Source organism: Solea solea, chromosome 2 (assembly GCF_958295425.1).
Source record: "Solea solea chromosome 2, fSolSol10.1, whole genome shotgun sequence".
Lineage (NCBI taxonomy): Eukaryota > Metazoa > Chordata > Actinopteri > Pleuronectiformes > Soleidae > Solea > Solea solea.
The window spans coordinates 11265320-11290772 of NC_081135.1; the positions used below are offsets into that span (position 1 = coordinate 11265320).

The 25453-nt window shown below is 39.4% G+C and overlaps 5 protein-coding genes across 10 annotated transcripts in view; 3 read left to right on the top strand and 2 right to left on the bottom strand.

Annotated features, from left to right (window-relative positions):
* The first annotated feature begins 1019 nt into the window (after positions 1 to 1019).
* Positions 1020 to 2903, top strand: LOC131453725 (C-X-C chemokine receptor type 1-like). Its single transcript, XM_058622493.1, has 2 exons — positions 1020 to 1070; positions 1259 to 2903. Exon 2 carries the CDS (start codon positions 1261 to 1263, stop codon positions 2326 to 2328), a length of 1068 nt encoding a protein of 355 aa, XP_058478476.1. The 5' UTR covers positions 1020 to 1070; positions 1259 to 1260; the 3' UTR covers positions 2329 to 2903.
* A 951-nt stretch (positions 2904 to 3854) lies between these two features.
* slc19a1 (solute carrier family 19 member 1) lies at positions 3855 to 10738 on the top strand. Its single transcript, XM_058622337.1, has 6 exons — positions 3855 to 3985; positions 5001 to 5655; positions 6580 to 7366; positions 8019 to 8211; positions 8332 to 8473; positions 8751 to 10738. Exons 2-6 carry the CDS (start codon positions 5377 to 5379, stop codon positions 8949 to 8951), a joined length of 1602 nt encoding a protein of 533 aa, XP_058478320.1. The 5' UTR covers positions 3855 to 3985; positions 5001 to 5376; the 3' UTR covers positions 8952 to 10738.
* Positions 10739 to 12122: 1384 nt separating this feature from the next.
* On the bottom strand, positions 12123 to 18672 carry LOC131451916 (carcinoembryonic antigen-related cell adhesion molecule 3-like). 2 transcript variants are annotated; one of them, XM_058622340.1, is made up of 11 exons: positions 18395 to 18672; positions 17323 to 17478; positions 17116 to 17241; positions 16639 to 16802; positions 15639 to 15741; positions 15446 to 15544; positions 15327 to 15347; positions 14660 to 14680; positions 14523 to 14549; positions 14376 to 14426; positions 12123 to 13931 (listed from the first exon to the last, which is right to left on the bottom strand). In XM_058622340.1, the coding sequence occupies exons 1-11, from the start codon at positions 18456 to 18458 to the stop codon at positions 13882 to 13884; spliced, it is 882 nt and encodes a 293-aa protein (XP_058478323.1). In that variant the 5' UTR covers positions 18459 to 18672; the 3' UTR covers positions 12123 to 13881. The 2 variants fall into 2 exon arrangements, with proteins under 2 accessions (XP_058478323.1, XP_058478322.1); XM_058622339.1 differs by having other exon boundaries at positions 14376 to 14429.
* A 407-nt stretch (positions 18673 to 19079) lies between these two features.
* LOC131451900 (cytochrome P450 4F3) lies at positions 19080 to 25137 on the bottom strand. Its single transcript, XM_058622338.1, has 13 exons — positions 24934 to 25137; positions 24211 to 24355; positions 24073 to 24126; positions 23477 to 23604; positions 22877 to 22998; positions 22638 to 22784; positions 21953 to 22076; positions 20954 to 21020; positions 20688 to 20817; positions 20292 to 20425; positions 20148 to 20212; positions 19984 to 20066; positions 19080 to 19899 (listed from the first exon to the last, which is right to left on the bottom strand). Exons 1-13 carry the CDS (start codon positions 25135 to 25137, stop codon positions 19704 to 19706), a joined length of 1599 nt encoding a protein of 532 aa, XP_058478321.1. The 3' UTR covers positions 19080 to 19703.
* LOC131451792 (potassium voltage-gated channel subfamily H member 8-like) overlaps positions 25113 to 25453 on the top strand; it is a 35922-nt gene continuing 35581 nt past the window's right edge. For all 5 annotated transcript variants that reach the window (XM_058622328.1, XM_058622329.1, XM_058622330.1 and 2 more), the window contains exon 1: positions 25113 to 25267. The gene's annotated coding sequence lies outside the window, so the exon portion shown is untranslated. The remainder of the gene's footprint in view (positions 25268 to 25453) is intronic.

Below are 25453 nucleotides of genomic sequence, written 5' to 3' on the forward strand. Positions count from 1 at the left end.
ACACAGAAATGACAAAGATCTTATTTCTGTGGAGCAAAAACATGACACTGTCAGGGTAAAATGGCTGACATTTTTAATAAAACCTGGTAACCAGTCATTATTCTGTGTCTCAGAATGTTTTGTCTTTTAATTTTTATTTTCAAAATAATTTTTTTTGTTGTTTTTAGCTCCATTACAGTGTCTTAACCGTCATTTCAAAGTTTGTATACATTATATAGATGAATGTGTACATTTATGCAAGGGTAATAGATTAATTTAAAAGTGTCACACACAAAATATACTCATAAATAAAAAATCTATGGTATATATAAGACAAATGAAACACATAAAACAATATCTGAAAATAGTGAAAATGATCCTGATTGTTTTTCAAAAATAAGAGAAGAAAAAGTGAAAATAAACCTAATCAAAATGAAAGAGGTAATACCTGGCTATTGTGACAGCAAGAGCGAAAATATTGCACTATTTTATTACCAGGAAGTTTCGCAGCACACCTCCGAATGTTTAAAAAAAAAAAAACAATTACTCAACAACTCCCCCACATAGGGTCTCATCATGTGATAGAGTTGCCATGTCAACTTGAGCTGTCTTATTTTGTCAATTTATTAATGCACATAAATGTTTTCTAAATTTCCTTTCCTATATTTTGGTTATATTTAAGATGTAAACATTAAAATTTCTACGGTTTCTTGAACAAATTAACTAAATAATATGATAACATACCTTCTAACCTCTGTTGTAATAGTAAATTAATAGTAAATGTATATATTGTATTTGTTAAATGATAACCCGTTATATAAGTCGGGTTATGCTATCTCGCCAGTTTGAACCAGTGTTGTGTTGAACAGGTGAATCAAACTCGTCAAAATGTGTAGAAACACTCCATGATGCAAACACAGGCAGTTTCATAGTCGGTAAGGTAGGAAACAGGACATAGTTACACATGTGGGGAAGGAAACGTGACATTATTGGGACAGATGTTGTGTCACTCATAAAAGGGTGTTCTGTGGCACAAACGTGTTTGTTGAGTTGTTTACCCCGAAATAATTGCAACCGATCCAGTGCAGGAGGTGAGTACCCGATCTATCTATCTATCTATCTATCTATCTATCCATCTATCTATCTATCTATCTATCTATCTATCTATCTATCTATCTATCTATCTATCTATCTATCTATCTATCTATCTATCTATCTATCTATCTATCTTTGTGCTGCCATGACAGTGTACATATATCTCTCTGTTTTCCATCCACAGCCATGTCCTACTCCTACATCCTCCCTGATGACTTCTTCTATGACCTTCAGAATTACACGTTCGAAACGAACGGGACCTACTACTTTGACCCTGATAAATCACCTTGCGAGCCAAAAGAGCTGGATCCCGCAGTGGCTGTGGCGCTGTGTCTCATCTTCATAGTCATCTTTCTCCTGGCAGTGCCAGGAAACCTGCTGGTGCTGTGGGTGATAGGCACCAACAAACAGGCCCTGATTCCGTCTGATGTGTACTTGTTTCATCTGACCGTGGCGGATGGCCTCGTGGCTCTCACCCTGCCTTTCTGTGCAGTGGCGGCGGTGCAAGGGTGGATCTTCGGCGACTTCATGTGCAAACTCCTCAGCCTGATCATCGATGCAAACTTCTACACCAGCATCATCTTCTTGGCCTGCATCAGCATCGACCGCTATGTTGCGATCGTGCACGCCAATGAGACTCAGAGCAGCCACCAGAGCCATGTCCTCTGTGCTGCAGTCTGGGCAGCTGGGTCTGCGCTAGGTCTGCCTGCACTTTTCAAAGACGCTACCAAGTTCAGCGAAGACTCAGACTTGATGATTTGCTATGAAGTCTTTGACTCTGAGCGTGGCGGCTCATGGAGACTTGCCACGAGAATGTTAGGCCACATTCTTGGCTTTTTGTTCCCACTTGGTGTCATGTTATTCTGCTACAGCATCGCCATCATGAGGTTGCTGCGCGCTCAAAGTTTCCGGAAGCACCGGGCCATGAAGGTGATCATCGCTGTGGTGATTGCATTTCTGCTCTGCTGGATACCGTACCATGTCACCCTGATTATAGACACAGTCCTGAGGGCTAAGTTGGTGCAGTTTGACTGTGCAATGAGAATGTCGGTAAACCTGGCTCTGACTGCAACCAACTTTGTTGCTCTGCTCCACAGCTGCATCAACCCTGTCCTGTATGCTTTTGTGGGAGAGAGGTTCAGGAAGAAAATGATGCTGCTCTGCCTAAAGAGAGTCAGACAAAAGAGAGCGCCATCAATTAGGGTCAGCAGGTCAACATCTCAGACCTCAGAGGGGAACGGAGCTTTACTCTGAATGTTCTGATCTCTTTTACAGCATGTCAAAAATATTTTCTCCCCAGAGAGAAAGATGCATCCTCAGCATCTGAAACTTTAATAAACATACAATTTGTTGTCATGTTATGATGAAAAATTCTGCTAATTTGTAAATCTACCCAGTCTTTGAGAATCGTGGGGCTATACAGGGATTTTCAAGGCAGGGTTCCTCAATCCTGGTCCTGGGTACTCACTGATCTGCAGGTTTCAGATGTTTCCTGATTCAAATTAATGGGCGGTTGTCAGGTTTTTTGCAGAGCTTGCTGGTGAGCTGACCATTTGAATCAGATATGCTGGAGCATTACAATGTTGTCTCTGATGTATGTGGTACACTGCTGCCCCCTATTGACCTCTCTGTCATCCACATCCTCTAATAAAAACTCAGATTTACAGCCGATTTACATTTTTTTGTTGTTGGGTCAATTTTTACAGAAGTGATGTTTGTATATTGTGGATCCGTACACACTGTTAAAGTCCTCCCTATAACTGTGTTAAATATGATGTGTATTGTATAGTTCTTCCTTTGCAAACCCTTTGTTTCTTCCGATTAAAATCATGTCTTTCACTGATAAACTATGGCCCAGCTGCTAAATCCACACATGTGAGATTGCTTTCTTTGGCAACAACTTTTTCAAATGTTGATGATTCTAATGGGCCAGCACTATAGCTTATAATAAAAAATTATAAATACATTTCACATTTGCACTGCAACAGTGGTGTCAATCTGCTGGTCAGAGGCAGAGTTTGAGACCCCTAGCTCACAGACAATGTGATGTGTCTCATGAGGGTTATTGATTATTATTTATGTTATGTTCATGTGTGTCTTTAGTCGGTTGGCTATTTGATTTTTTACCTTTCACACTAACTGCATCCAATCTCAGCACTATGATGCACATTTTGCAGTTCAGTCTACTCTCTTGTAGACTGTTATATTTGGTTCAGGGATGGCTGTTCATCTGTTCTAATACATTTTTAAAATGGCATCTACTCCACTAAACTCCACTAACACGAAAACTAATAAAAACTAAACATTTACAAAAAATAAAAACTAATAAAAACTGGCAAACCAAGTCATAAAACGTATTAAAACTAACTAATCATTATTAGTATTATTGTTATTAGTAGTTGTAGTAGTGGAAGAAGAAGTAGTAGTGGTAGTAGTAGTAGTAGTAGTAGTATATTAGTATAGTAGTATTCTTCAATAGTTGGCTGGCTGGTTGGTAGGCGACTGGACGTTTCACCTACAGGACTGTTTTCGCCTACAGCCAACTGCTCAAGAACTTAATGACCTGGATGACTGAGGACCTTCATCGACATGGTATAGTAGTCATTGCAATGGTGACTTTTGTATTGTAATAACATCATTTGTCCAGCAGATGGCAATAATTAAACGCAACGCTCTCATTCATTACCACGATTATGCCATACAATTTAATGAAATGTCATCTTTGCTGGAATAAAACAAACCAGAATACGTTTGTTTTACACGTTTGTTTCATCATCTAACCCTAACCCAGGTTACATAAAGTTTCACAATCCCGGTTCTAAAGAGTTTACTGATTGGATTTTTACTGTGGGACATTTCCCAGAAGCCAATGCGGTGTTTTTAGGACTGTTGAGTGTCTCCAGCACATGAGGTACGCTACGTTCATTCATTATTACATATCTTGATATTACAGGCACATGAATGGTGTCTGTTAATGCATAAACTGATTTATGTGTCGTTTTATATTGATGTTAGTTAATTGCCATTATTGCGATACGTTGAATGCAGTCAACAAAGTGGATAGAAGCTTTAAGTTTGTGTATCATTAGCTCCCTGGTTAGCGGGTTCTGTGACTGGACATAATTTGACATGTATGTGTATTGGTGTCCGACACACGAACCCCAAGTTAACGCGAGGTTTCGCACATTAGCAGCTAACAAAACAGCCTGCTAATATCTTATGTATGCTAACATGATTTCACACACACGCAAACATTTCTCACAGGAAACTGCCTCAACTTGTCCCTGTTTACACATTCACTGAAAAAATACCACAATTTAGAAAGACATATTTAACTTTTCTTTAAAAAACAAACACACAAAAACGTACTAGTGTTAGAAAACAAACCTGGTTTATCCAACAGTTACAGCCTCACGTGTGACATTAGAGATGATGTAACTAGTCACTCAGTTGCACTACAATAGTGAACACTTTGGATATTCAGATGCGTGTAATGCCCACTGATTCCTCTAATCTGATGATATTACTACACTGATTTTTTTAATTTTTTGAATTTAATATAGATTATTTAAGTCAAATTTTTCCACACAAGTCCCAAGTAATTGCTGTTTTCAGTCAGATTTCACAACCAAAATTACATTAATAAGAGAAAAAAAAGATAAAGGTGGATTTGGGATTAGATTAGATTAGTTTATTTATATATACTGGGGAATTTCACATTGTGACAAGGATATAGAACAAGCTGTAGGAAATTAGACAATAAATAAGATATAGAAATAAAATGTAAACACATAAATAGAATAAGCAATGATCAAAAAACACAGCCGTGTTCTGATAAGAAATAGTTTGAAAATACAGCTGTGCTGTAATGTTTTTGTCTGCCCACTGCCATAACAGTGTGACTAACAACAGTGTTATCTTTCCAGGTTAACAATGACACCAGACTCAGCTGCTGGGTAGCCTTGTGTCCAGACTATGCCACAGAGTGGAATGAAGCAAAGGTCAACATTTTCTCTTACATGTGATCAGCAGCAAGTTGTGCTTTAACTTCCGTCTCACTGCCCCGTTCAATGGTTCGCTCAGTGTGTGAGGCTTCTCTGGCAGTGGAGAAGCACAACGGCAGAGCAGAAAAGACAATCTGAGTATCCAGAAAGTTTTTTTTCTTTTTTTTACATTTCTAATTAGATTTTAAAGTAGAAATCAGTAGCTTTTCATGCCAGAACAAGTCACTGCATGCTGGTTTGACCGACCCTGTACTCTGCATCACTGTGCGAACCCTCCCAACCACAAACAGCTGACATAATGGTAGAAGGTGACACAGCAGGATGTGTGGACAGATCAGACGAGGAGAAAGACATGGACCTGAAAGTGATCACATCTGAGGACGCTGGAGGAGACGAAAAAATGGCAGAGGCCCTGTCCTCCGCCGATGGTCCCCCGGAAGGGACCAGTGAACCAAGAAAGTGGAACTGGGCAGTGATGTTTCTGTGTTTCTATGGCTTCATGTCATCGATAAAGCCCGGGGAGCCTTTCATCACACCGCTTCTGCTCAGCCCCGAGAAGAACTTCACCAGAAGTCAGGTTTGTCTACACATGTGTACACATTTATATTTGAATACATTTTGAATCACATTTCTTATTTAGCAAATCATTTGTTTTGTACACAATAGCAGTAGATTTGGATATTTTTCATTTTAAATGTGATACACCTGCCTTCCGACCAACTTCATAATCAGTGACTCCCTTTTCAAATAATCACAACTTGTCAATGAATGTGTAAAGCAAAATGACACCAGTGCAGCCATGCTTAGAATATATACAGTCCAGTAAACATAATACATAAGTCAGTAATCAAAGAGAGATCACAGTTGCCCACAAAAGTCTGAAAAACCTGAATTATTTGCCTCTAACTCTTTCCACTTTGCATTTAGGTAGTCATTACACAGTGGAATTAATGAGTGGCCTGTGGTGAGTTTTTGATCCATCACACTGAGGTCCAAGTTCACATTCCTCCAAGCAGGAATCGCTGTTCCAAGCAGGAATCGCTCTAACAAGTTTGTAGAGTTTTGTAATGAAGGAATAGGGATTTGAATTAGAACTACTGCAATTTACCAACAGTTAGTTTTCTGTTTAACTGTCTGTCAGAGAAGAAATGATGAGTATTTCCAACTTTTATAAAATGTGACAATCAGCAAAAACATTGTTAGAGATCTACAGTATCAGATTTTGACCAGCTTCTTTCAGACAGATTTGTTCACCTGAGTAGGGATGCCTTGATAAAGCTTTTTTTTTTTAATACCTATATTGAAAACTCAAGGATCTGCTAATACCGAGTTTGATCAGTTTGATACGGTCATTTTAGACTTGTGGCCACCCATGTCCTGTTGCCCTACACTTACTTTAAAGTTATCATGAAAACTGAGTGCTAGGGCTATGAAAACAAAACTATAAGTGGATTTTTTATCCACCGCCATGATTTCTCATCTTGATTTTTGTCATCGTCAGGTGACCAATGAGATCAGCCCTGTGCTGACCTACTCCAACATGGCCGTGCTAGTGCCAGCCTTCCTGCTGACTGATCTCCTGCGCTACAAACCAGTCCTGGTCATCCAGGGCATTAGTCAGGTGATCATTTGGGTCATTCTGCTCCTGGGTACCTCTCTCCTTGAGATGCAGCTCATGGAGTTCTTCTACGGCATCACTATGGCCTGCCGCATGGCCTACTCCTCCTACATCTTCTCCCTGGTCAGCCCGGACCTCTACCAGCGAGTGGCTGGATACTCGCGCTGCTCAGTCCTCATGGGTGTGTTCACCAGCTCGGTGCTGGGTCAGCTTTGCATGTCCCTGGGCAATATCAGTTTCTACACCCTCAACTCTATATCCCTGGGTTTCGTTAGCTTTGGCCTTCTGCTGGCTCTGTGCATGCCATGGCCAAAACGCTCCCTGTTTTTTAATCAAAAGCGTAAAAAGGAGCAAATGGAAAAAGCAGCATCGGCAGCTTCCAAATCAGAACTGGACCAAATGAAGCCAAAAGAGAGTAAGTTTCCTTCTGTAGCACCCCTGTGCTCTGCGGCACGCTGGAAGGATTCCGTCCTTGCGCAGATGCTGCTGGAGCTGAGAAATGTCGTCAGGATCCCGAACCTGAGGCTGTGGTCCCTGTGGTGGGTGTTCAACTCCACCGGGTACTACCTAGTGTTGTTCTACGTCCACATCCTGTGGAACAAAGTCTACCCCGCCACGGAGAACAAGAACGTTTACAACGGGGGAGTGGAGGCAGCTTCTACCTTACTGAGTGAGACATTTTTGGAGCTCCAGAATTTAGTTTTTCTAAGAACAGACTAGACATTTTAAATCTTTCATGCATATTGGTGCATTTTCAGATTTCTAAATTTAGACCTCAACTAAACATTAAAGTTCTGCATTTAAACCACTATCTCCTAAAATGTCAGCTGAAATGTTTTTAATTTTACTGTAGGAACATTTATAATTCTGTAGCTTTAATTTAAGTGTGTCTTTAGACATAAAGCGTTGATGTTTGCCACTTTGTCTTGCCACCTTTACAGTGGTTTCATGAACAAGACTAATATGAATTACATTGTGTTTGATTCCCTAATAACAGGTTAAGGAGAAGGGAGGAGTTTCCTCTAGTTTCCTTTTGTAGAGAAAAAAACTCTACCACAGTCATTCATTAATTACAATCATTAATTACCACATAGCATTAGGTGGAAAAGATTCACAAAGGCAGCACCTTGTAAGTAATTTCCAAGATGGCAAAAGTCAAATCTAGTGATGGTTAAATGATGTTAATGGAATCTTTATTTTGTAGCTAACACTGTGCTGTCACTTTATTTATTAAGTGCAGAGCAGTGAGGAAGCGTGTGTGTTCGACACTCAATGTCAAATCTCAAGATGGAGAGGAGTGACTGACGTATGTCTTTGTCCAGGTGCAATAATGTCCTTCACGGCGGGATTTTTGAAAATCCGGTGGAACATTTGGTCGGAGCTGGTCATCGGCGTCATCACGGCGGTGCAGGCGGGTCTGCTGCTGCTCATGGGCACCACGGACAACATCTGGGTGTGCTACATTGCCTACATTATCTTCAGAGGCTTCTATCAGCTGCTAGTGCCTATTGCCACGTGAGTATTTGGCCATAGAACTACAAAACCATTCATGTTGTAAACACTATTTTATTCCCCAGTGTGTGATTTTATGTTTGTATCATTAATGATCTGGCTTTTTGAATTGTCTCTCTGTAGTTTCCAGATTGCCTCCTCACTCACAAAGGAGATGTGCGCACTGGTGTTTGGCATCAACACCTTCTTGGGGACCATACTGAATACCATTATCAGCCTGATATTTATTGATAAGAGGGGCCTGGCATTTGATGTGCACAACCAGGTGAAACACTCACTTCATTATAGAAGATGATCTTACTCAAAAAAAAAACACAAGTTCTCGTTCAATGTGACTCACAAAAGGTTTTGAGAAGATTGTGGTTTCCGACCTTTAATGTTAAAGTTGACATCCACTGACAAGACCAAAAAAAAGGAACAGCGTAAAATCGGTCAGGGGTGATAGAATGTAGTCAGGTTATAAATAAAGCTTTAGTTCTCTCATACAGGATGAATTATTCCATATTGATAACCTCTAAACTGATTAATTATTCCCTTCACAGTTTCTGGTGTTCTTCATTTACTTCCTCATCCTGACTGTTGTCTACTTCATCTGTGCCGCTGTGGTCATCTTCCGTCACTACAGAAACCAGAACAGACCAGGAGGCGGGGCCAGTGACCAGGCCAAGTCCACAGAGCTAAGTCCTGTGGCAGCAAATTCAGAGGCGGAACCTTTGTCTAATGGCAGCAGCGCCATAGCTTAGCTCTTCTTCCGTCTGCGTCGATTCCTATCAAGACTCAGGTGGTAACGGTGCAACCACGTGTCACATCCCTCTGCATTGCCTTACACAAGGCATCCTCCAATGTAAACCCACTAGCGGCACATTTCCACACTCTGAGCAGAGGTAAAATAAAAGTCAGTATGAGGTTAGGGTTAGGGGTCAAATAGGACTGAGGTTAAGATTAGGACCAGGAGAAGGACTGAGGCTAGAGTTAGAGCTGATAAAAGGACAGAGGGTAGAGTTCGGCCATTAAGGGTTAGCGTTAGGGATGTACGATATGGTGGCAACAGATGTCCAAGCATCACATGTAATTTCTGTCCTATCCTACCCGCCTCTTTGAGGCCGTGGCTCGTTGTTGAGTGTCAACGAAACCGACTCCGTGCTTGTTTGTCATGTGCTCCCCATAAAGTGTGTACGCTGCACTTTTAAATGTAATTTGGAGTCGATTCAGAATCGTCCACGTCTGAACCGCGATGCATCTAGTAATTAATGTTTTTACCCAACCCTACTGTAAAGTGCTAAAAATGTTGTACAGAAGTGTCAGAGCTTTTCTGTGTGTTTTGCGTATGTAAGGTGACGCTGAGGAACGTGACAGAGCAGCGGTGTACGACGCTCTTGGAATGAGAACGGGCTGTTGATAACGAGTTCCTCAGGCTCAGTGGGCTCAGCCGTTTTGACCCCGCTGCTGTAAACGGAGGCGTCTTTGTTCAATGTTGGCTGCCAAGCCTTAATCATAGAAGTGCCTCACGGTCACTACAGCACTGACAGTCATGTTTATGTACTGTAGTTTAGAAACTCTTGACTACTTTTACACGCACATGTGGTTTCATACACACAGTGAGGGACCACTGATGTAATGGGCTGTTTTTTTGTAACTTGTACAGGAAACTAGCAAACATGGTTAACTGTTCTTTTTCAGTGGCAGAGGTTTGACCTTTGAAAAAAGGTAAATTTTTTCCCTCTCTAGGGGTCACCACAATGTTTGATCTGCACATTTGATTTGGCAGAGATGTTTTTTTTTTTAACGGTGGATGCCCTTCCTGACACACTAGATGTGGCCACCCATGGTTAGAGTCAATTTACTGTGTCCAATTAACAATGAGCAATGCCCCAGCCCTTGACCTGGAGGGGATTTGAACCAGTAAAATTACCACAAAAATGTAATTAAATGCTCGTAATTTTTACACCCTTACCGTGTAGTAGTGCCAATAGAAAACAATTGAATCATATCAGAATAATTGCTTGTTGTACACATGTGTGATGTGTATATTCACATTGTGATAATCGAATTCATCTCATTATACCGTTTTAAAATAGTTAGTATTTTAAAAGTCCTCAGTGCAGATTTTCAAACGTTTCATTTGTGATCTATGTTGTTGCTGTAATGTGAAATTTCAAGAATGTAGTCACAGCTGCATCAGGGTTTTTGAAATGACACTGAAACAGGCTACAGAATATGCTGCTTAAGAGAAGTGATGGAGGAAAATAAACTTAATTATTTTCTATTTACACTAATTTCATCAGTACCTCAGTCAGCTGGTAGTATTGCGGTTGTCCATTGGGAGTTTGCCTGTAACAACCCACTGTCAAAAGGGCTGTAGTGTTATACATCAATATGTATAGATTTTATTAACTATTTTTGATTCAAATATTTGCTGGCAGATGACGTCACTGAATCTGTGTGAATGCTGTAAAAGGAAAACTGGTTTTCATTAGGTTTTTTCCTCCTTTTTGTATTTGCGAATAAATTAATTATAAAATACCTACTATTTTTTTTTTCCCAGACTCGTTTCTAAACCACACTTTTGTGATGTACTGTGTTGTGTCCATGTGAGTTCAGCTGTGGTCACCGTTCCCAGCACGAACACCACGATGTGTCTGATATGTGTTTGTTTTTCAGAATTTCTCAGCAGGTACTCAGTGTTTTTTCCCCCTCCCCTGTTTCTCCAGCTGAATGTCGAGACGTGTGAACCAGAACCCAGAAAGGAATCATGGGAAATTACATGAGTAACATATTAACCACTTGTTTTCTGTGTTGGACAGTCCAGCCCTGGTTTCTGACCTGACCTCTAAACAATGACTTGGCAGCTTAATTGTTTTTTTACTTTTATTTACTTACACATTTGAATGATTTGACCTTGTGTGAGACTAAGTAGACTTAAAATGTCAAAATCAGCAGATGTATGAGCTGTTCTCAAAGGGAAACATGATTGCTCACCAATGACTCTACTCACATTTAAAGAGAAAATAAGCTATGCAAATACACTTTGTGTCAAATATAGAAAATATAAAAGTATGACGAAACAAAATGAAATAATATGGATCAGCAAGATTAAAAATATTAAAACTAAATGCACTATTTAATCTTCAAATTACACATCATTAAATTATACACATAGCACATTTTTCCGCCATCTATTTTGCTCAATATCACAATATACACAGTATTATGAGAAAAAAATTCTTTTTCAGGATGCTTGAAACGGTCATCGACCCTGTGCTACCCTCTAGTGGTTAAACCTCACACTGTCTATATTTACCTTAAACTACAACATAAATATTTCATTTCTTATTTATGATTTACAGGTGTCAAAGGAAAAGGGGTTCAGGGTTTTGTTGTTTTTCTTAACTAGAGCAAAACATTATTTTATTGGTACATCATAAAGAAAACACAAACCTGAGTCTTTGTACTATTACTGCAATATAAGAAACCTCTATGAGTGATGTTAATAAAAACAATAATTGTCTTATCACAAAAGGGTGGCCACTTTTTACACTTTATTATTATGTCCCGCGAGGTGTGAGCCACATCAGGAGATAATGTGATACTTTCAAAATAGACGAGAGTTAATGAAATGTACAATATAATACATTCCTGGGCTACATTTATTTGTATTCTATTCATCACAGGCAGACCGACTTCATGTCACTCTGTCCACATTTCCCCTTTGTAGCGATCACTAATGGCGGCAGCCTGGATGCTCCCCCACATGGTCCGGTTTGATGAGAACTACTTTACCTCACCTCTCCTCCTTAAAGCTGCGAGGACGGACACCAGCGCCAAGGATCTCTGCGACCCCATCGAGAGTGAGACCAAACGTCACATTAAAGCTACAGCATGTAAGTCAAATCACTGTCAAATGAGTCTACAGGGCCTCTGCAACAATTTTAATGACTTTTAAGACATTTTTTAAAACATCAAAACAGAAGAATTAAGACCATTACTGGGGAAAAGAAACAAAGATTCAGAATAAACAACAAATCAAATCAAAGCTCGCAGACTCCTCTTGGTGTCGGCTAATTGTGTGGAGAACCTGCTGCCAGATGTGAAGTGGTAGCGGAGCCCGGGCATATTTGCAGCGCCATGTACCACGGTACAACGACTGTTGGCAGCGAATGGCTCGGCAGTGTAGTTCTTTGAGTGCTTACGTTTATCAGAGTTCATATGAGAGTCCGGCCAGCGCTTTGCAACAAAGCTCACATCGTGCCTCGTACACATCTCTAATGCATAAAAGTAATTTTTATGAGGCAAAATTACATGTACAGCATGTACAGTATATATAGGTTTACATTTTTATTTACCTCAACTTTAGTGGTATTTATTTTTCCTCCAGCAGCTCAGATGGGTCAAAGCCTGTCTTTCGGTGCTTATCAAGGTTGTTATAATAATAACAAAAACTGAAATAAAAATAAAAATTAGAGTTTAAAAAAAGAACGATAACTAACTGAAATTGTAGTGAAAAGCCTAGTTTTTGTATATTTAGCCATAGCCTCATCCATAACCTTGTAACCCTGTTAAATATGTAACCTTAACCTTTGCCCGACCACAATTTACATCTTAGCTATAACTCATACCAGATATTTAATGCATGCAGTATTAATAATAAATGCAGGGTGTCCATGAGGCTGCTGCTGAGGAATATGCAGTAAAACTCTGTACAAAGCTTGTATTATTGTGGCCTGAACCAAACAATGGAGTCCCTCTTTCACCTCATTGTCAGTGGAGTTCTTCCCCACATAGTCAGAGCCACATGAATCCACAGCAGATCCACCTCCAATCCTCCTCTGCTGTTGATGAAATGAGTTTGAAGCACCAGTGAATGTCAGGTGATGCTGTACATTGCAGGAAGAAGACACACTTGATTGTGTTTCCTGCTGCTGCCTAAACCTAGATTCTGTTATTCCCCATGAAGACCTGAGAGGTCTTCGGGTTTCTCTCTGAGGCAGCGTCTCTGTTTTAATCTGGACTAGTTATTCATTTTTAAACACTATTTCAGTTCCGTTCAGAGGTATACATATATATGTGTATGTATATATACATATATACACAGCGCTTAACAAATGTATTAAATGTATGCCCCAGCTGTCCAGAATTAACAGCCTTGGTAATTATCAACATAATTCATGTCTCAAAATGATATTTTTTTGATATTTTTCAATATCATATCAATAACAATTATTATTGTTATCCACGACTTTTCAAATTAACTGTTTCACAAACAAAATTGAAAAAATAGTAAGCACATTCTTATTTCTTGATTAAGATGTCAAACTTGCATTCCTGAACAGAAACATTTTATTTTAGTTGTTAAATGTTATACTTGATTCATTTCTGCCCAGTGAGCCGGCTCAAATTTGGCTATAAAGGTAGAATTCAGTTTGCGATTTGCCAAATAAATGACAATAACTAATGATAATAATAATAGTTTTAAAGTTTTTGAAAGATTTCCAGATTTCTAGTTTTTATGACAAGGTGGTCTAATACATTTGTTAAGCCCTGTATATAGTAACAGACACTTTTCTGTTACAGCTATGACTGGACTGATCCCACACCCCATTGTATTATGTGGCTTGCCCTAACATTCCACAGCACATGTTCATTTCCGTATTTCATTAAAAGTTCCTTGACACTTCAATACACCGGCAGATCGTCCTCGGCATCCTGATTCAGCGATGTTTCCTCTGACAGATTAAAAAAAAGAAAAGAAAAAAGAGTCACAAACTGCTGCTTACACCTTCACACAAAGCCTTACATGCATTTAAAGGTCCAGTATGTAACGTTTATGAGGGATTAATGGGCAGAAATTTGAATATAACCTATTTACAACAGGGACTGGGTCATACTTTCTGTTTACAATTGTGCGTGCAATTGTAATTCTAAAGGGTCAAACCAGCCAGCCTGAAAATTCCCTTGAGGAATGCCCCTGAACTCAGATTTCTATCTTGGACCCATTCCAAGATGGCTGCCACCACACAAACAATGCTACTTTTAACGGACTCCGCACTCTGTACAAATAGTACTATTTTTTTCATTAGATATCACAAATTCTGGACCTTTAAGTAAAGTGGATTATAAACATATAAAGTAATTATATATTATGTATTATAAATAGATTTTTTTCTTACCTTGTCTATTCTGTTGACGAGTTGTGGTGCCATTAGTTGCAGAGGCCTCTGCTGCTTTAATGATATTAAGAGATTGTCATCATTGTATATTATAATAGTAAAAACATGGGACAATATTGAAGAGAAGAGTGTGTTGCTTGAACCTACATGTACTCTCCTTCTTCCTCCAGAAGTCTGCAATTTTAAGACAAAAAGCAAGAAGCAATACGGTTACTGAATAAGTCCTTTTTGTTTGTCGGTTTAAATTTATAAAAAAAAGGAGAACAGTTATGAGATTTACTGACCTGCTGTCCATGGCATGTATTCTGCAAGGACAGAAACACAGCAGAGGACATGTTTTCAATATTCATGTTAAATTAAGGCATCATACAGTGTACTGACTTGGCATACTTGTCATTTAGCAGCAGTGATTCTTAAAAACAGACATATTACAGGTAAAAGGGAACATTCTGATTCCCCCATTTTTCCTTTCACCCCAACCGGTCGAGGCAGATGGCCGCACATCTTTGAGTCTGGTTCTGTCAGAGATTTCTTGCTGTTAAAAGGGAGGTTTTTTTTTTCCTCACCTGATTGCTCATTGTGTGAAGCACTGGTGTGAAGGGTTTCTCTACTCTCTGTACTATTTTAAAGGTTCTGTATGTTGTGATTTCGCACGATACAAATACAATTGATTTGAATTGAACCTTTATGCCGGGATCAGACGACACGAAGTCAGGCCTATTTACAAGCAATTTGTTGGACCGCATTATGATTGTTGGGAACAAGAGTGTTTTGTTTGGATGTGTATGCGTGCGTATGTCATCTTATTCTGTTCCATATTCAATAGTGACCATCGTGAAAGACAAAATATCATGTAGTCCGATCCCAGCAAAAACTATCTTAAAAAATATATAATATATACATACATTTTTTATTTTGACATGCATTTCTGGTTTAAAATTGATTTCCTACCTTTTTGGAAGAACCAATCCCCTACAGAGAAATTGGCAGAATTATTGATTTTTTTAATATCAGTCATGTTTCATTAACACTTAATTAATAAATAAAAGTTAATAATCACAGTATCATACCTGTTCTCAATCTGTGTACGAAAACCAGCAGCAGCACAGCACTCAACAGACTGATGAAAACCACGAGTCCCGCATTAATGTTGAGATTTCCTTCAGCCCCTGGAAGACGATGACAAAAGCAAAAAAAAAGGACGTCGCTCACACCGTTAAGTGTATGTGATCATTTCCGAGATAAAACAAACAACTAACTCACGAGTTGCTTTGGTGTTGAAAGGATTGATGATGGGTCCACTGCTCTGTCGACTGACTGGATTATCCAGCTCACAGCTGAACTCTGTTACGTTTAAACTTTCCTCCTGGGAGTCAAAACAGTGATTTGAATTCATGTCACGCACCACGTTTAAAAGCTGGTTTCATTGTGGCTTTCATTCATAGCCGATTCACAAAAGCTCCAGTAAACAAGTACATGACTACTAAACGAGTGCAACGTTCACGTCTGAGGACAATTCGGGGATTGAAGTTCTTCAATGCTGTAGAAACTCACCGGCCCCATAATCATTCTCTTCACTTAAGTAGAAAAAATGATCATATCGCAATCACAATATTTTTTGCAGGATTACACAACAATTTTCTCGACAGAGGCAATGAAGTTGAAATATGTTTCTACAAGGAGATGGCAACAGAATTTTGAGTAGAACAAAATACTTGTTTTGTCTATTAACTATATTTACTAATAAAAAACGTTTTGCTGTAATCACTCTATCTTTAACAGGTCTACAGGAAACAGACTATATCCATACTACTCCACTTCAGGTACGCCTGCCATCGACACCTAGACCCTGCACTTAAAATGGGTAAGTGTAAAGGAACAAAAACTGAGAATAAAATCATTTTAGTTTAAAAATTTCGGGGGCTTGTGTTGTAGGACCAGTATCCCGTATTTGAATTAAAAAAGAAACATGTCTTCCCTTTAAATCTGGCATCAATTTCTGTGTTTGTGCCATTTGCCTGTGTGTGCGACTGTCTGCTGTACAAGGGCAGGACAGTTTAATCGGATTTTTAAGCATATCCAGACTTTTTTTGGCAGTCTGGACAGCAAAAAAACCCACATGGGATTCAAACCACTTACAGAGGTGGCTACGAACACAATTCTGGTCAGATTTTTACAGATCTGTGGACACAGATTACTGCAAACACAAAGCTAAAACGCTTGTCCAACGCAGATGTTGCCATAGTGAGGTAAAGACACAGACCTTCTCTATATGGTGCACATTGGACGTAGTCGTCAGCTCGCTGTCGTCCGACTTCCATTTGTAGGAGTGCGGTTCAGCGCCTGTGGTGTTTGCTCTGCACGTCAAAACACAGCTGCCCTCCGCGTCATCACAGGACACAGTGACAGTGGGCACGGGAACAGGGGCTGCAGACGTTGGAGAGAAAAACACAAGGAAAGTTGTGTTGTGTTCTCACTCACAACAGATAGTCCAGTGTTGGTATTTCTCGCAGTTGGCAGAAGAAGACGGCTCTCCATAAAGTCCAACAAGTTCTAAAACACCCAGAGTATTCCCTGATAATGATAACTTTCAGTAATGATAGTTATCTGTAAGTTTAACTGTTACAGTATTAACCTATTAACTAGCAGTAACCCACTGCTGTTATTGTTGTAAGATGTTATAAGATGATAAGATGAGAAAAGTGGGTGACAGTGACACTTCAGCGTATTGTGTACTTACAGATGACGATCAGACGAGTGGGCGTTGCCACGACACCGTTTATTTCCAGCGTGTACAGCTCACTGTCACCTTGAGTCACTCCCACTATTGTCATCGCTCCACTTGAAATGTTCAGCCTCCCACGTTCTTTAAACCAAAACGGGCACGGTTAACAATTCTCAGCAAAAGACACACGGACACCAAATTCGAGCCAAGTCGCCAGCTCACCTTTGAAATGACGATAATACAAAACCTCAGACTCAGAGTCGTCCCACTGGACCGCCATGTTGGGACCAACCTTCCACGTGATGCTGGTGATGGGAGTAGTGACAGAGGCAGGTGTGAGGATGACATCATCACCCACCTTCTTGTAGAGTGTAATTTCTGCAAAAACAAGCAAACAGACAAAGCACTTTTTTTAAATTGAAGCTCATGTGTTTTAGCTGTGTTTTGCAGTTGAATATTATTTATAATTAGTCAATCAAAGGATTAATTGACCGAAAAACCACCTCGTCCATGTTTTCACTGGAGGTGAACTCTACAGATTCAACAAAATAGGTTCTTTAAAAGACTCACCTTGGCCCTTTTAAGTGTGCAAACTCATTATTTACTAGTTTCTGTTATTTGATAAACCACGAAAGAAAGAAAAGAACAAGATGACAGGAGAAGGCAGGAGGATAACACATAATTAATAAACAAACAAACATATTTTTCATTTTTGTTGATGTTCTTGCTCCATTTGTGATTTTTTTCCACATAACTAATAGAACAATTAATATAACTATTCATTATTTATGTTTGACATTGCTACCGACTTTTATTGTATCTACAAAATATACATTTTCTTCCAAACAAAGTATTTAACGTCACATTAAAAGTATTGCGTGAACTTATGTTGCGTTGCCATGGAGTCAATGCAGTTTGGACGCTATTTTCATCTTTTATTTGTGTACTTGTTTTTAAATAAAGTACGGCGAATTATCTTATATATGTTGTTGTTTGTTGGGCACTTGCTGATTTACTAGCAAACGCAACAGAATAAGTTTTAAACTCAAGAAAAATTTAGAATCTGACGATTTTTTAAATGACACATACGTTCATCATTATATACTGTAGATGTGACTAAACCACATTCATGCAGCATGTGGTTTAGCGGGTGTAAACTGGGTGGGGTCATAGAAAAACCACAACACTGCACCTACGTAGAGAGCGGCACAAAAACAACAGTTTACACACAAAACAGCTGGTTTTTCTAAACAAAAATGTAAATAAACGAGTGAGTAAAGGCAGTAAAGGTTACCGGACTGAGTGGACACCGGATCCAGAAAACAGAGCAACGCAGTCAGTGACACAGTCCAAAACATGTCTCCTCACTGTTCCTCAACAGAACCAGAGGAGAGGGGGGGAAGACGAGCTCGAGTTCGAGTAGCTTAACTAAGCTAGAAACAACATGACAGGTTTAAAAACATAGCTCTAACACGAGAAGCGAAGAAGCGTCGACGAGCAGCGAACCAGCTAGCTTATTGCTGAAAGTAAAAGTAGCTGTAACCTCGACCAATCCCGCCTCCGTTGTCATATTGTATTCCAATAAACACAAAATAAAATAAATGATCTCTTACCGACACTCGCCATATGTGTTTGTTTCATGTTTACCCTACTTACATTGTCTAAAGTTAAAACATCTTTAAAAAATAAAATGTATGGTTATAATAAATATATATGCGTTTTAATATGCACTATCAATGTGGTTCTTTTCCGCCTCCTTGCGTCCAGATGTTGAAATTGAAGCCAGAAAACATCAAAAACAGCACTTTTTTTTACTAATAGATTAGTTTTGTATTATAAATACATTGTTATTGAGAACTATATATCATCCCATATCAACACTGATATATCTATATGTATATATACATATAGATATATATATGAACACACAACTACAACTGTTTTAATGGTTTTATTATGAAATGATTATATTCATAACAGGACTTATTTGAGGCTATTTATTAAAAAAAACAGAAAAGAAAAGAAATTATAGGTTACAATATACGTTCCATGACAATATGAACTAGGACTGGCCAAAAACAAAAAGAAAGAGGCAGCATTTTGCAGGAAACAATTCAAATTCCACAGTTTTCTGTAGAATAAAACAACAATCACACAAAAAAAGACAACAATCATCTGTAACTTAATGCAAATATACAGGATAAAATGCCAACATTACAAGTATACACTTAAAAAAATTTTTTTTTCAGCCATTCATCTCTTTATATGGTGATTTTATGCATTATTAACATGCTACTGTACTATTATGCTTTGTGTTCCTTAAACTCTGCCTGTAAATGTTATTATATTATAGCAGATAGACACTAACTTGTCGCATCTTAACAAATGTGCATATAGAAAATATTGCTTTGTTAAAAGCAGTAATTACAGAGCTTTTTGAACAGTTTTGAATACATTTTTAGGAGGTTATAGGAAGTTATTTTATAGGAAGTTTTGCCAGTAATTTTCCTTTAATGAAACAGTAAATGTTTGCTTTGCTTCCAAATTGACTGAGAATCATGCAGTGTGAGGCCAGAGCTTATGTGTACTTATTATTTCTTGGTTCATTTCTCCATGTCATGCGCAGTCAGAGGCTCCAGCTGCAGCCACAGCCCTCCCTCGGCGCGCAGGACCAGCTGGGGAAGACGACGGACACCACCACCGCTGGGGTTCAGCCCCAGGGTAAGACGAAACCTGAGCAGGGTCAGTGCCACGACCACTCGCAGCTCTGCCAGTGCAAATTTCTGACCAATGCAGTTCCTGCGGATACAAACACACATACACACACACACAGAGTCAGAATCAGCTCTTCATAAATGGTCAGCGTCAGTGAGGACAGCTCACCTGGGGCCTGACGAGAAGGGGATGAAGGCATGAGAGGCTCTGCTTGTTGTGGTGGCCGGGTCAAAATGCAGAGGATTGTACTCCTAATAAAGCAACACAGGTGAGATATGATGACTCTGTTTCACAGTCAACAAAAAAATTATTTTTCATGGTAGGTTTCTTACATGTGGGTCAGTCCAGACAGTGGGGTTATGGTGTGTTCCATAAATACTGACCAAACAAATGGCACCTGAGGAAAAATGTTTAAATGTTTAGTCTTTTAGAGTTTTTTTGCACATCATAACGGTGTCACAGTGTGTTCCTCTCACCCTCAGGTACTGTTCGATCCCCAGGCAGCATCATGTCCCGGCTGTATTTCCTTGTCACAGCCTGCACAGGTGAGTGGAGTCTGAGGCTTTCTCTGATGCACATGGTGGTGAACGTGAGGTTTGACAGATCCTCCCTGAGTACAAAGAGATAAGTACAAACACAGTCACATGTAAATACTAGATTTTTTTGAATTGATAGCAATACAGATGTATATGTATCAGTCTTTATAAATAAGCACATTTGCTGTATTTATTTTTAGTTTACATGGTCTCTTCATTTGGTATAAAGCACTGGTCAGCAACTGGTGGCGATATATATATATACAGTACATACATAATCACATAGTTGTGTGTGTGTGTGTGTGTGTGTGTGTGTGTGTGTGTGTGTTGTCTGACCACTCTATTTCCTCTCTGTCCCGTCCTTGCATCAAATCCATCACTTCCTGTCTGCATTTGTCCTGATGATGAGCGTGTCGTGCTAAATTATACAGCGTCCAGCAGATTGCACTGGCTGTTGAGTCGTGACCTGTGGGCAAGTCACTTTAATTTAATTCCTTTTAAATTATTTTGTCTTGCAGTGATCTTTTACGTGTGTGAGTAAGTGTGTCAGGCACTTACAGTCATTCTGTAACGCCAAAATGGCGCCGTGATAGTAGACTAACCTGCAAACATGAAGGTGTTGGCCTCAGCCTGTATCTCCTCATCTGTAAGGCCTTGTCCATCTTCATCCTGCAATATACACACCCACACAGCCATCGTTGGGCCATCATGACCATCATGCTGAACTAAATTCTGCTCAATATTAATTTTATCTCTTTAATAAAGCTTATAGTTAGGGCTGGTGAACCATCACTTTGTTATGCTGCCATGTTATACTGCCAATATGCAGCGAGCACTCCCTCTCTTTCGCCTCCTCTCTCTTTATCTGTCTCGCCCTCTCATGACAATAACTTTTTCTCTCCCTCTCCCTAGTTTGTGCTCTCCCACCCCCCACCCCCTCTATTTTGTTGTATTTTACAGATACCCCTGATTCCAGAGCTCTAACACGACAGCTCAAATACTATACAATTTAATTCCATTTTATTTATATAGCACTGAACATACAGTACATTATCTGAAGGCACTGTAAAGTAGTCATCAGTAGGGACAGTTGTTACATGAGAATATCTTTAAAAGTTGCTGTGGATTACATGACCAGTCATCAATGGAAAAAAATCAAATATTTTGGGGTTTTATCTGTTGTTGGTTCTATGCGGGAAGGGGTGCGACAGAATGACTTCTGTGTGTAATTGCAGCTGAGAGCCAGTGGAGGGTGCTAGAGTACTGCACATAGGGTTATAAAGAGAGCAGTCAATTGTTTTCCTGCAATAAAATCAGCTGAATGAAAGACAAAGTAGGTAATCAAAGATACCACAGGAACGATATGATGCCCAAGTCTGGCCTAAACAAAACCATAACCTAACCCTAACCTTAACCTAACCACAATTCAAAGCTTATCCCTAAACTTAACCAGTTGCTCAGAAATGAGGCTCTACCTCATTAGGACCAGGTTTTGGTCTTGGTGAGGACCACTGGTCGTGACAAGGTCAGTGTTTATGACAGAGAAGCAGACACACGCACCAGTAAAACACAAGTCAATCACAGTTGTTCTTCTGTCCTACCTTTGACAGCAATATCAGGTCCACAAAGTCTCTCTTTCTTTGAGGTGAAGTGGTGAATTCTGTGTCCGTCTCCCTCTGCTGGCTAATGAGGGCACGACGCCTCTGAACCACTTCACTGGTGAACCTGGAATGGCATCATGAAAGGATTATACAGTATAAAGCCCTTAAAAGTACCTGTATATAGAACTGTAGATAATGAATTGTTAACAGCGCAGTGAAATATGGTATATAAATACTATTAAATGTGACATGGAAGGTCACTACTTTATGTTATGGTATATATTTGTACATAATTAGTGCTGTACCAACGCATCGATTACTAGACTAATCTGCAACTATTTTGATAATCCATTAAATTGAGATTTTTTTGATTTTTCAGCTTTTTAAATGTGATTTTTTTACCTGATTTCTTTGCACCATATAACTTTGTAATCATCAAAACCAAAATATTTTGGTTTGTGGACAAAATAGGACGTTTGGGAACATCAATCGACATTTTTTGGACAGAACAACTCGATTGACAATTGATTATGAAAAAAATATTTCCTGCAGACCTAAATGTACTAAAATAATATATAAGTGCTGTAAAACTCATTAGTTGTTATAAAGTACAGTAAAAAATTGCATTGCTAAAAATAGAATATAGACATGAGGGTAATGCTATGGTAAAATTGTTTGCATGTACCTGTGCACAACACTTAAGGCTTTCTTGAATTGTTTCCCCTGCTGAGTTTTCCAGTAAATCCAGTCCCAGTGATGCAACATTTTGAAGCGACGATCGATGACGAGGTCACTGAGCTTAACTATCGCTGACACATACTCGCTGTTTGACCTGCAGAGAAAAATAATAAAAAATGGAGAAGTAAAACAAAAAATAGCCATCGACAACACATGAGTGGAGGAAGGTTAAGTGTCTGTCCTCACTCCTGACAGTTGCTGTCGTAGCTGAAGGCACATTTCAGTAAACTGTCCAGTGTCATCAGGGTGACATGGTCAAAGATCTCTACGTTGGTCCTGCCCTCTGCCACAAGGCGGCACCATTTATCCTGGGGTGGGAGAGAAGGTGGACATGAAACAGCATTGTCCTGCGTTACATTTACATCGGAAGAACCGGGAGTGGCGTTAGCCCCTGAGATCACAGCGTTCAAGTTGAGAAGTGAGAAAAATAAATGGATGCAAACGTATATCGGGCTAGCCATTGTTATTCATAGCAATACCAGTCAATAACAGAATTCTATGTGGTATTTTTCCACACTCAAACAGTGCAGCAACATGTCTGTGGTCAAAATTAAACAGCGCAATGTGTTCCACTGATTTACTATGAAAGAAATATGTCAGAAGTGCTATTAACAGTGCAAGAAGCAGTGTTTGTATCGTGGCAGCCATCTTGGAATACCATGTTGGGGTTGGTAGTTAAAAAAAACAACAACTTTGTATAATTGTCTTGCCACCCATTTGTAAGTGTGATGGACCTCTTAAAAAAATAGATGATGCAAAAACATTCCCATAAAGTGTGTGCCATACATGCATGGTGTTAGCAGAGGCGTTAAATGTGCTAACGTAGTTCTTCAGGATGTCAAAATGAAATGCCGGGGTCAGCAGCTTCCTCCTGCGCAGCCACTCGTCCCCGTTGGTTGTCAGCAAACTCTGGCCTGGAACGCAAGAAATTGTAATAGCAGACAATAGCGACACAGAGCAAATGGAATCAATATTTCATAACCTAATTCCCCTCTGTCATCGGCATGGGTTTGTCTAGCAACTTCCTATCTACAATTTTTGACGGAACAATCAGAATTTTCTGTTCAATTTTGGTAAGAATCTACCCAAGAAATACCTTTTTCTTTTAATGGGCAAAACTGTTAAAAAAACCAAAATATCTTTATCTGTCTGTCTATATATTAGCTAGCAAGCTATCATTTAGGCGAGCAATCGTTTTAGCTAGCAATCGTTTTAGCTAGCAACCTATCTATCTATCTTTCTATCTTTCTATCTATCTATCTATCTATCTATCTATCTATCTATCTATCTATCTATCTAGATCATGATTCTATGTAAAGAAGCAGAATAATCTGTTTTTCCTGGTTTAATTTAAAGTTTAAAGAGAACCATGTTTGACTCACCAAGCCATGGACGCAGATGCCCATAGATAAGCTCATCTTTCATTGTGATGCTCGCTTAAAGAGAACGATGAATGTTAGTAAATGAAGCTTGGGGGAAATGTGCTTTTTTAGTTTTGACACGACAGAGTGTGACAGTACCAGGTGCCATCAGTAAAGGTTTGACGTAGTCGGGGTGGAAAACTCTGACCAGGTGATAGAAAGGACCGAGGAACCAGCTGCAGGAGTGTTTGTATGTCTGCACCAGGTCGTCCACCTGGAGGAGACCTTCCTCTGTGCTCTGCATCTGATACACAAAATACAACAGAAAAACATAAAAGCAGCCATTTTCTTGCCAATGTATTGAAGTAAAATTTGTAACATTTATTCGAAGACACCCAAAAACGATTTATTCCTCTTAAATTTGGTCTGTTTTAGTCGGCACTATACCTTTAATCCATCCACGTGGCGGGTAACACGTGATTAGTGCACAAAAAAAAAACTTGGACCGTCCATTTTGTATGTGTTCTACCTAGTTTTCCATCATTACAACTCCTAAAGTACAAGATGACAGTCTCTATTTTTATTTTTATTTTTTTAAATAATCTCAATAATGTTATTTTAAAGTTGGATAAAGAGAGTAAAGTAAAATTTGTTAGAGGTTTTCCTTTCTGATTTCTAAGTAATGGTTGAAAGGAAATTGATTTCAATGAGGACGTTTTGTAATATGTTATGTGGCAACAGATACAAAGAGCATTTCCTCTGTCTTTCATCATAACGACTAAATAGAACATACAGTAAAAATGTTGTAAAAAAAGTGGTGTTTCTTTCTCCAGCCACAAACAACATACATGATGTGTGTGTGTTTGTGTGTTTTTGTCCTACCTGGCCCAGGTGACCTATCAGCCAAGAGTGTGCACGGGGCCTGCTGAAGCACGACAGTCTGTGCACATACCAGGCGTGACGCACCAGCAGCCTCGCCGTCCACGCCGCCACCACGGTAACCAGCCCAGTAACGACCACCCACAGGATCTGACAGAGGTTGGTCCAGCTGAGGACCACGTAGAGGACGCCCTGGAGGACAGACATTGTGGAGCACAAAGAGATGCGCCGAGACAGACGCACAGGAACAGCAGATGTGTTCACACTGAGAAGCTGCTGATGTTGAAATGTGTCACTGTGGTAACCTGTAAGGGAGGAGAACTCTGAGCCACCTGATGTAAGTACTATGATAAGGGATGGGGAGAGTTTTCTCAGGATAATATATAGTATAATATTAGCACACAATGCATTCTAATATCCACCTTCACAGACTTTGAATTCAAGTGTAAAACCCTGTAGCGAACATTTTAAGTACTTAATGGCTACTTTCCATAAGAGCCAAAAGACTCTTCACCTCAACACA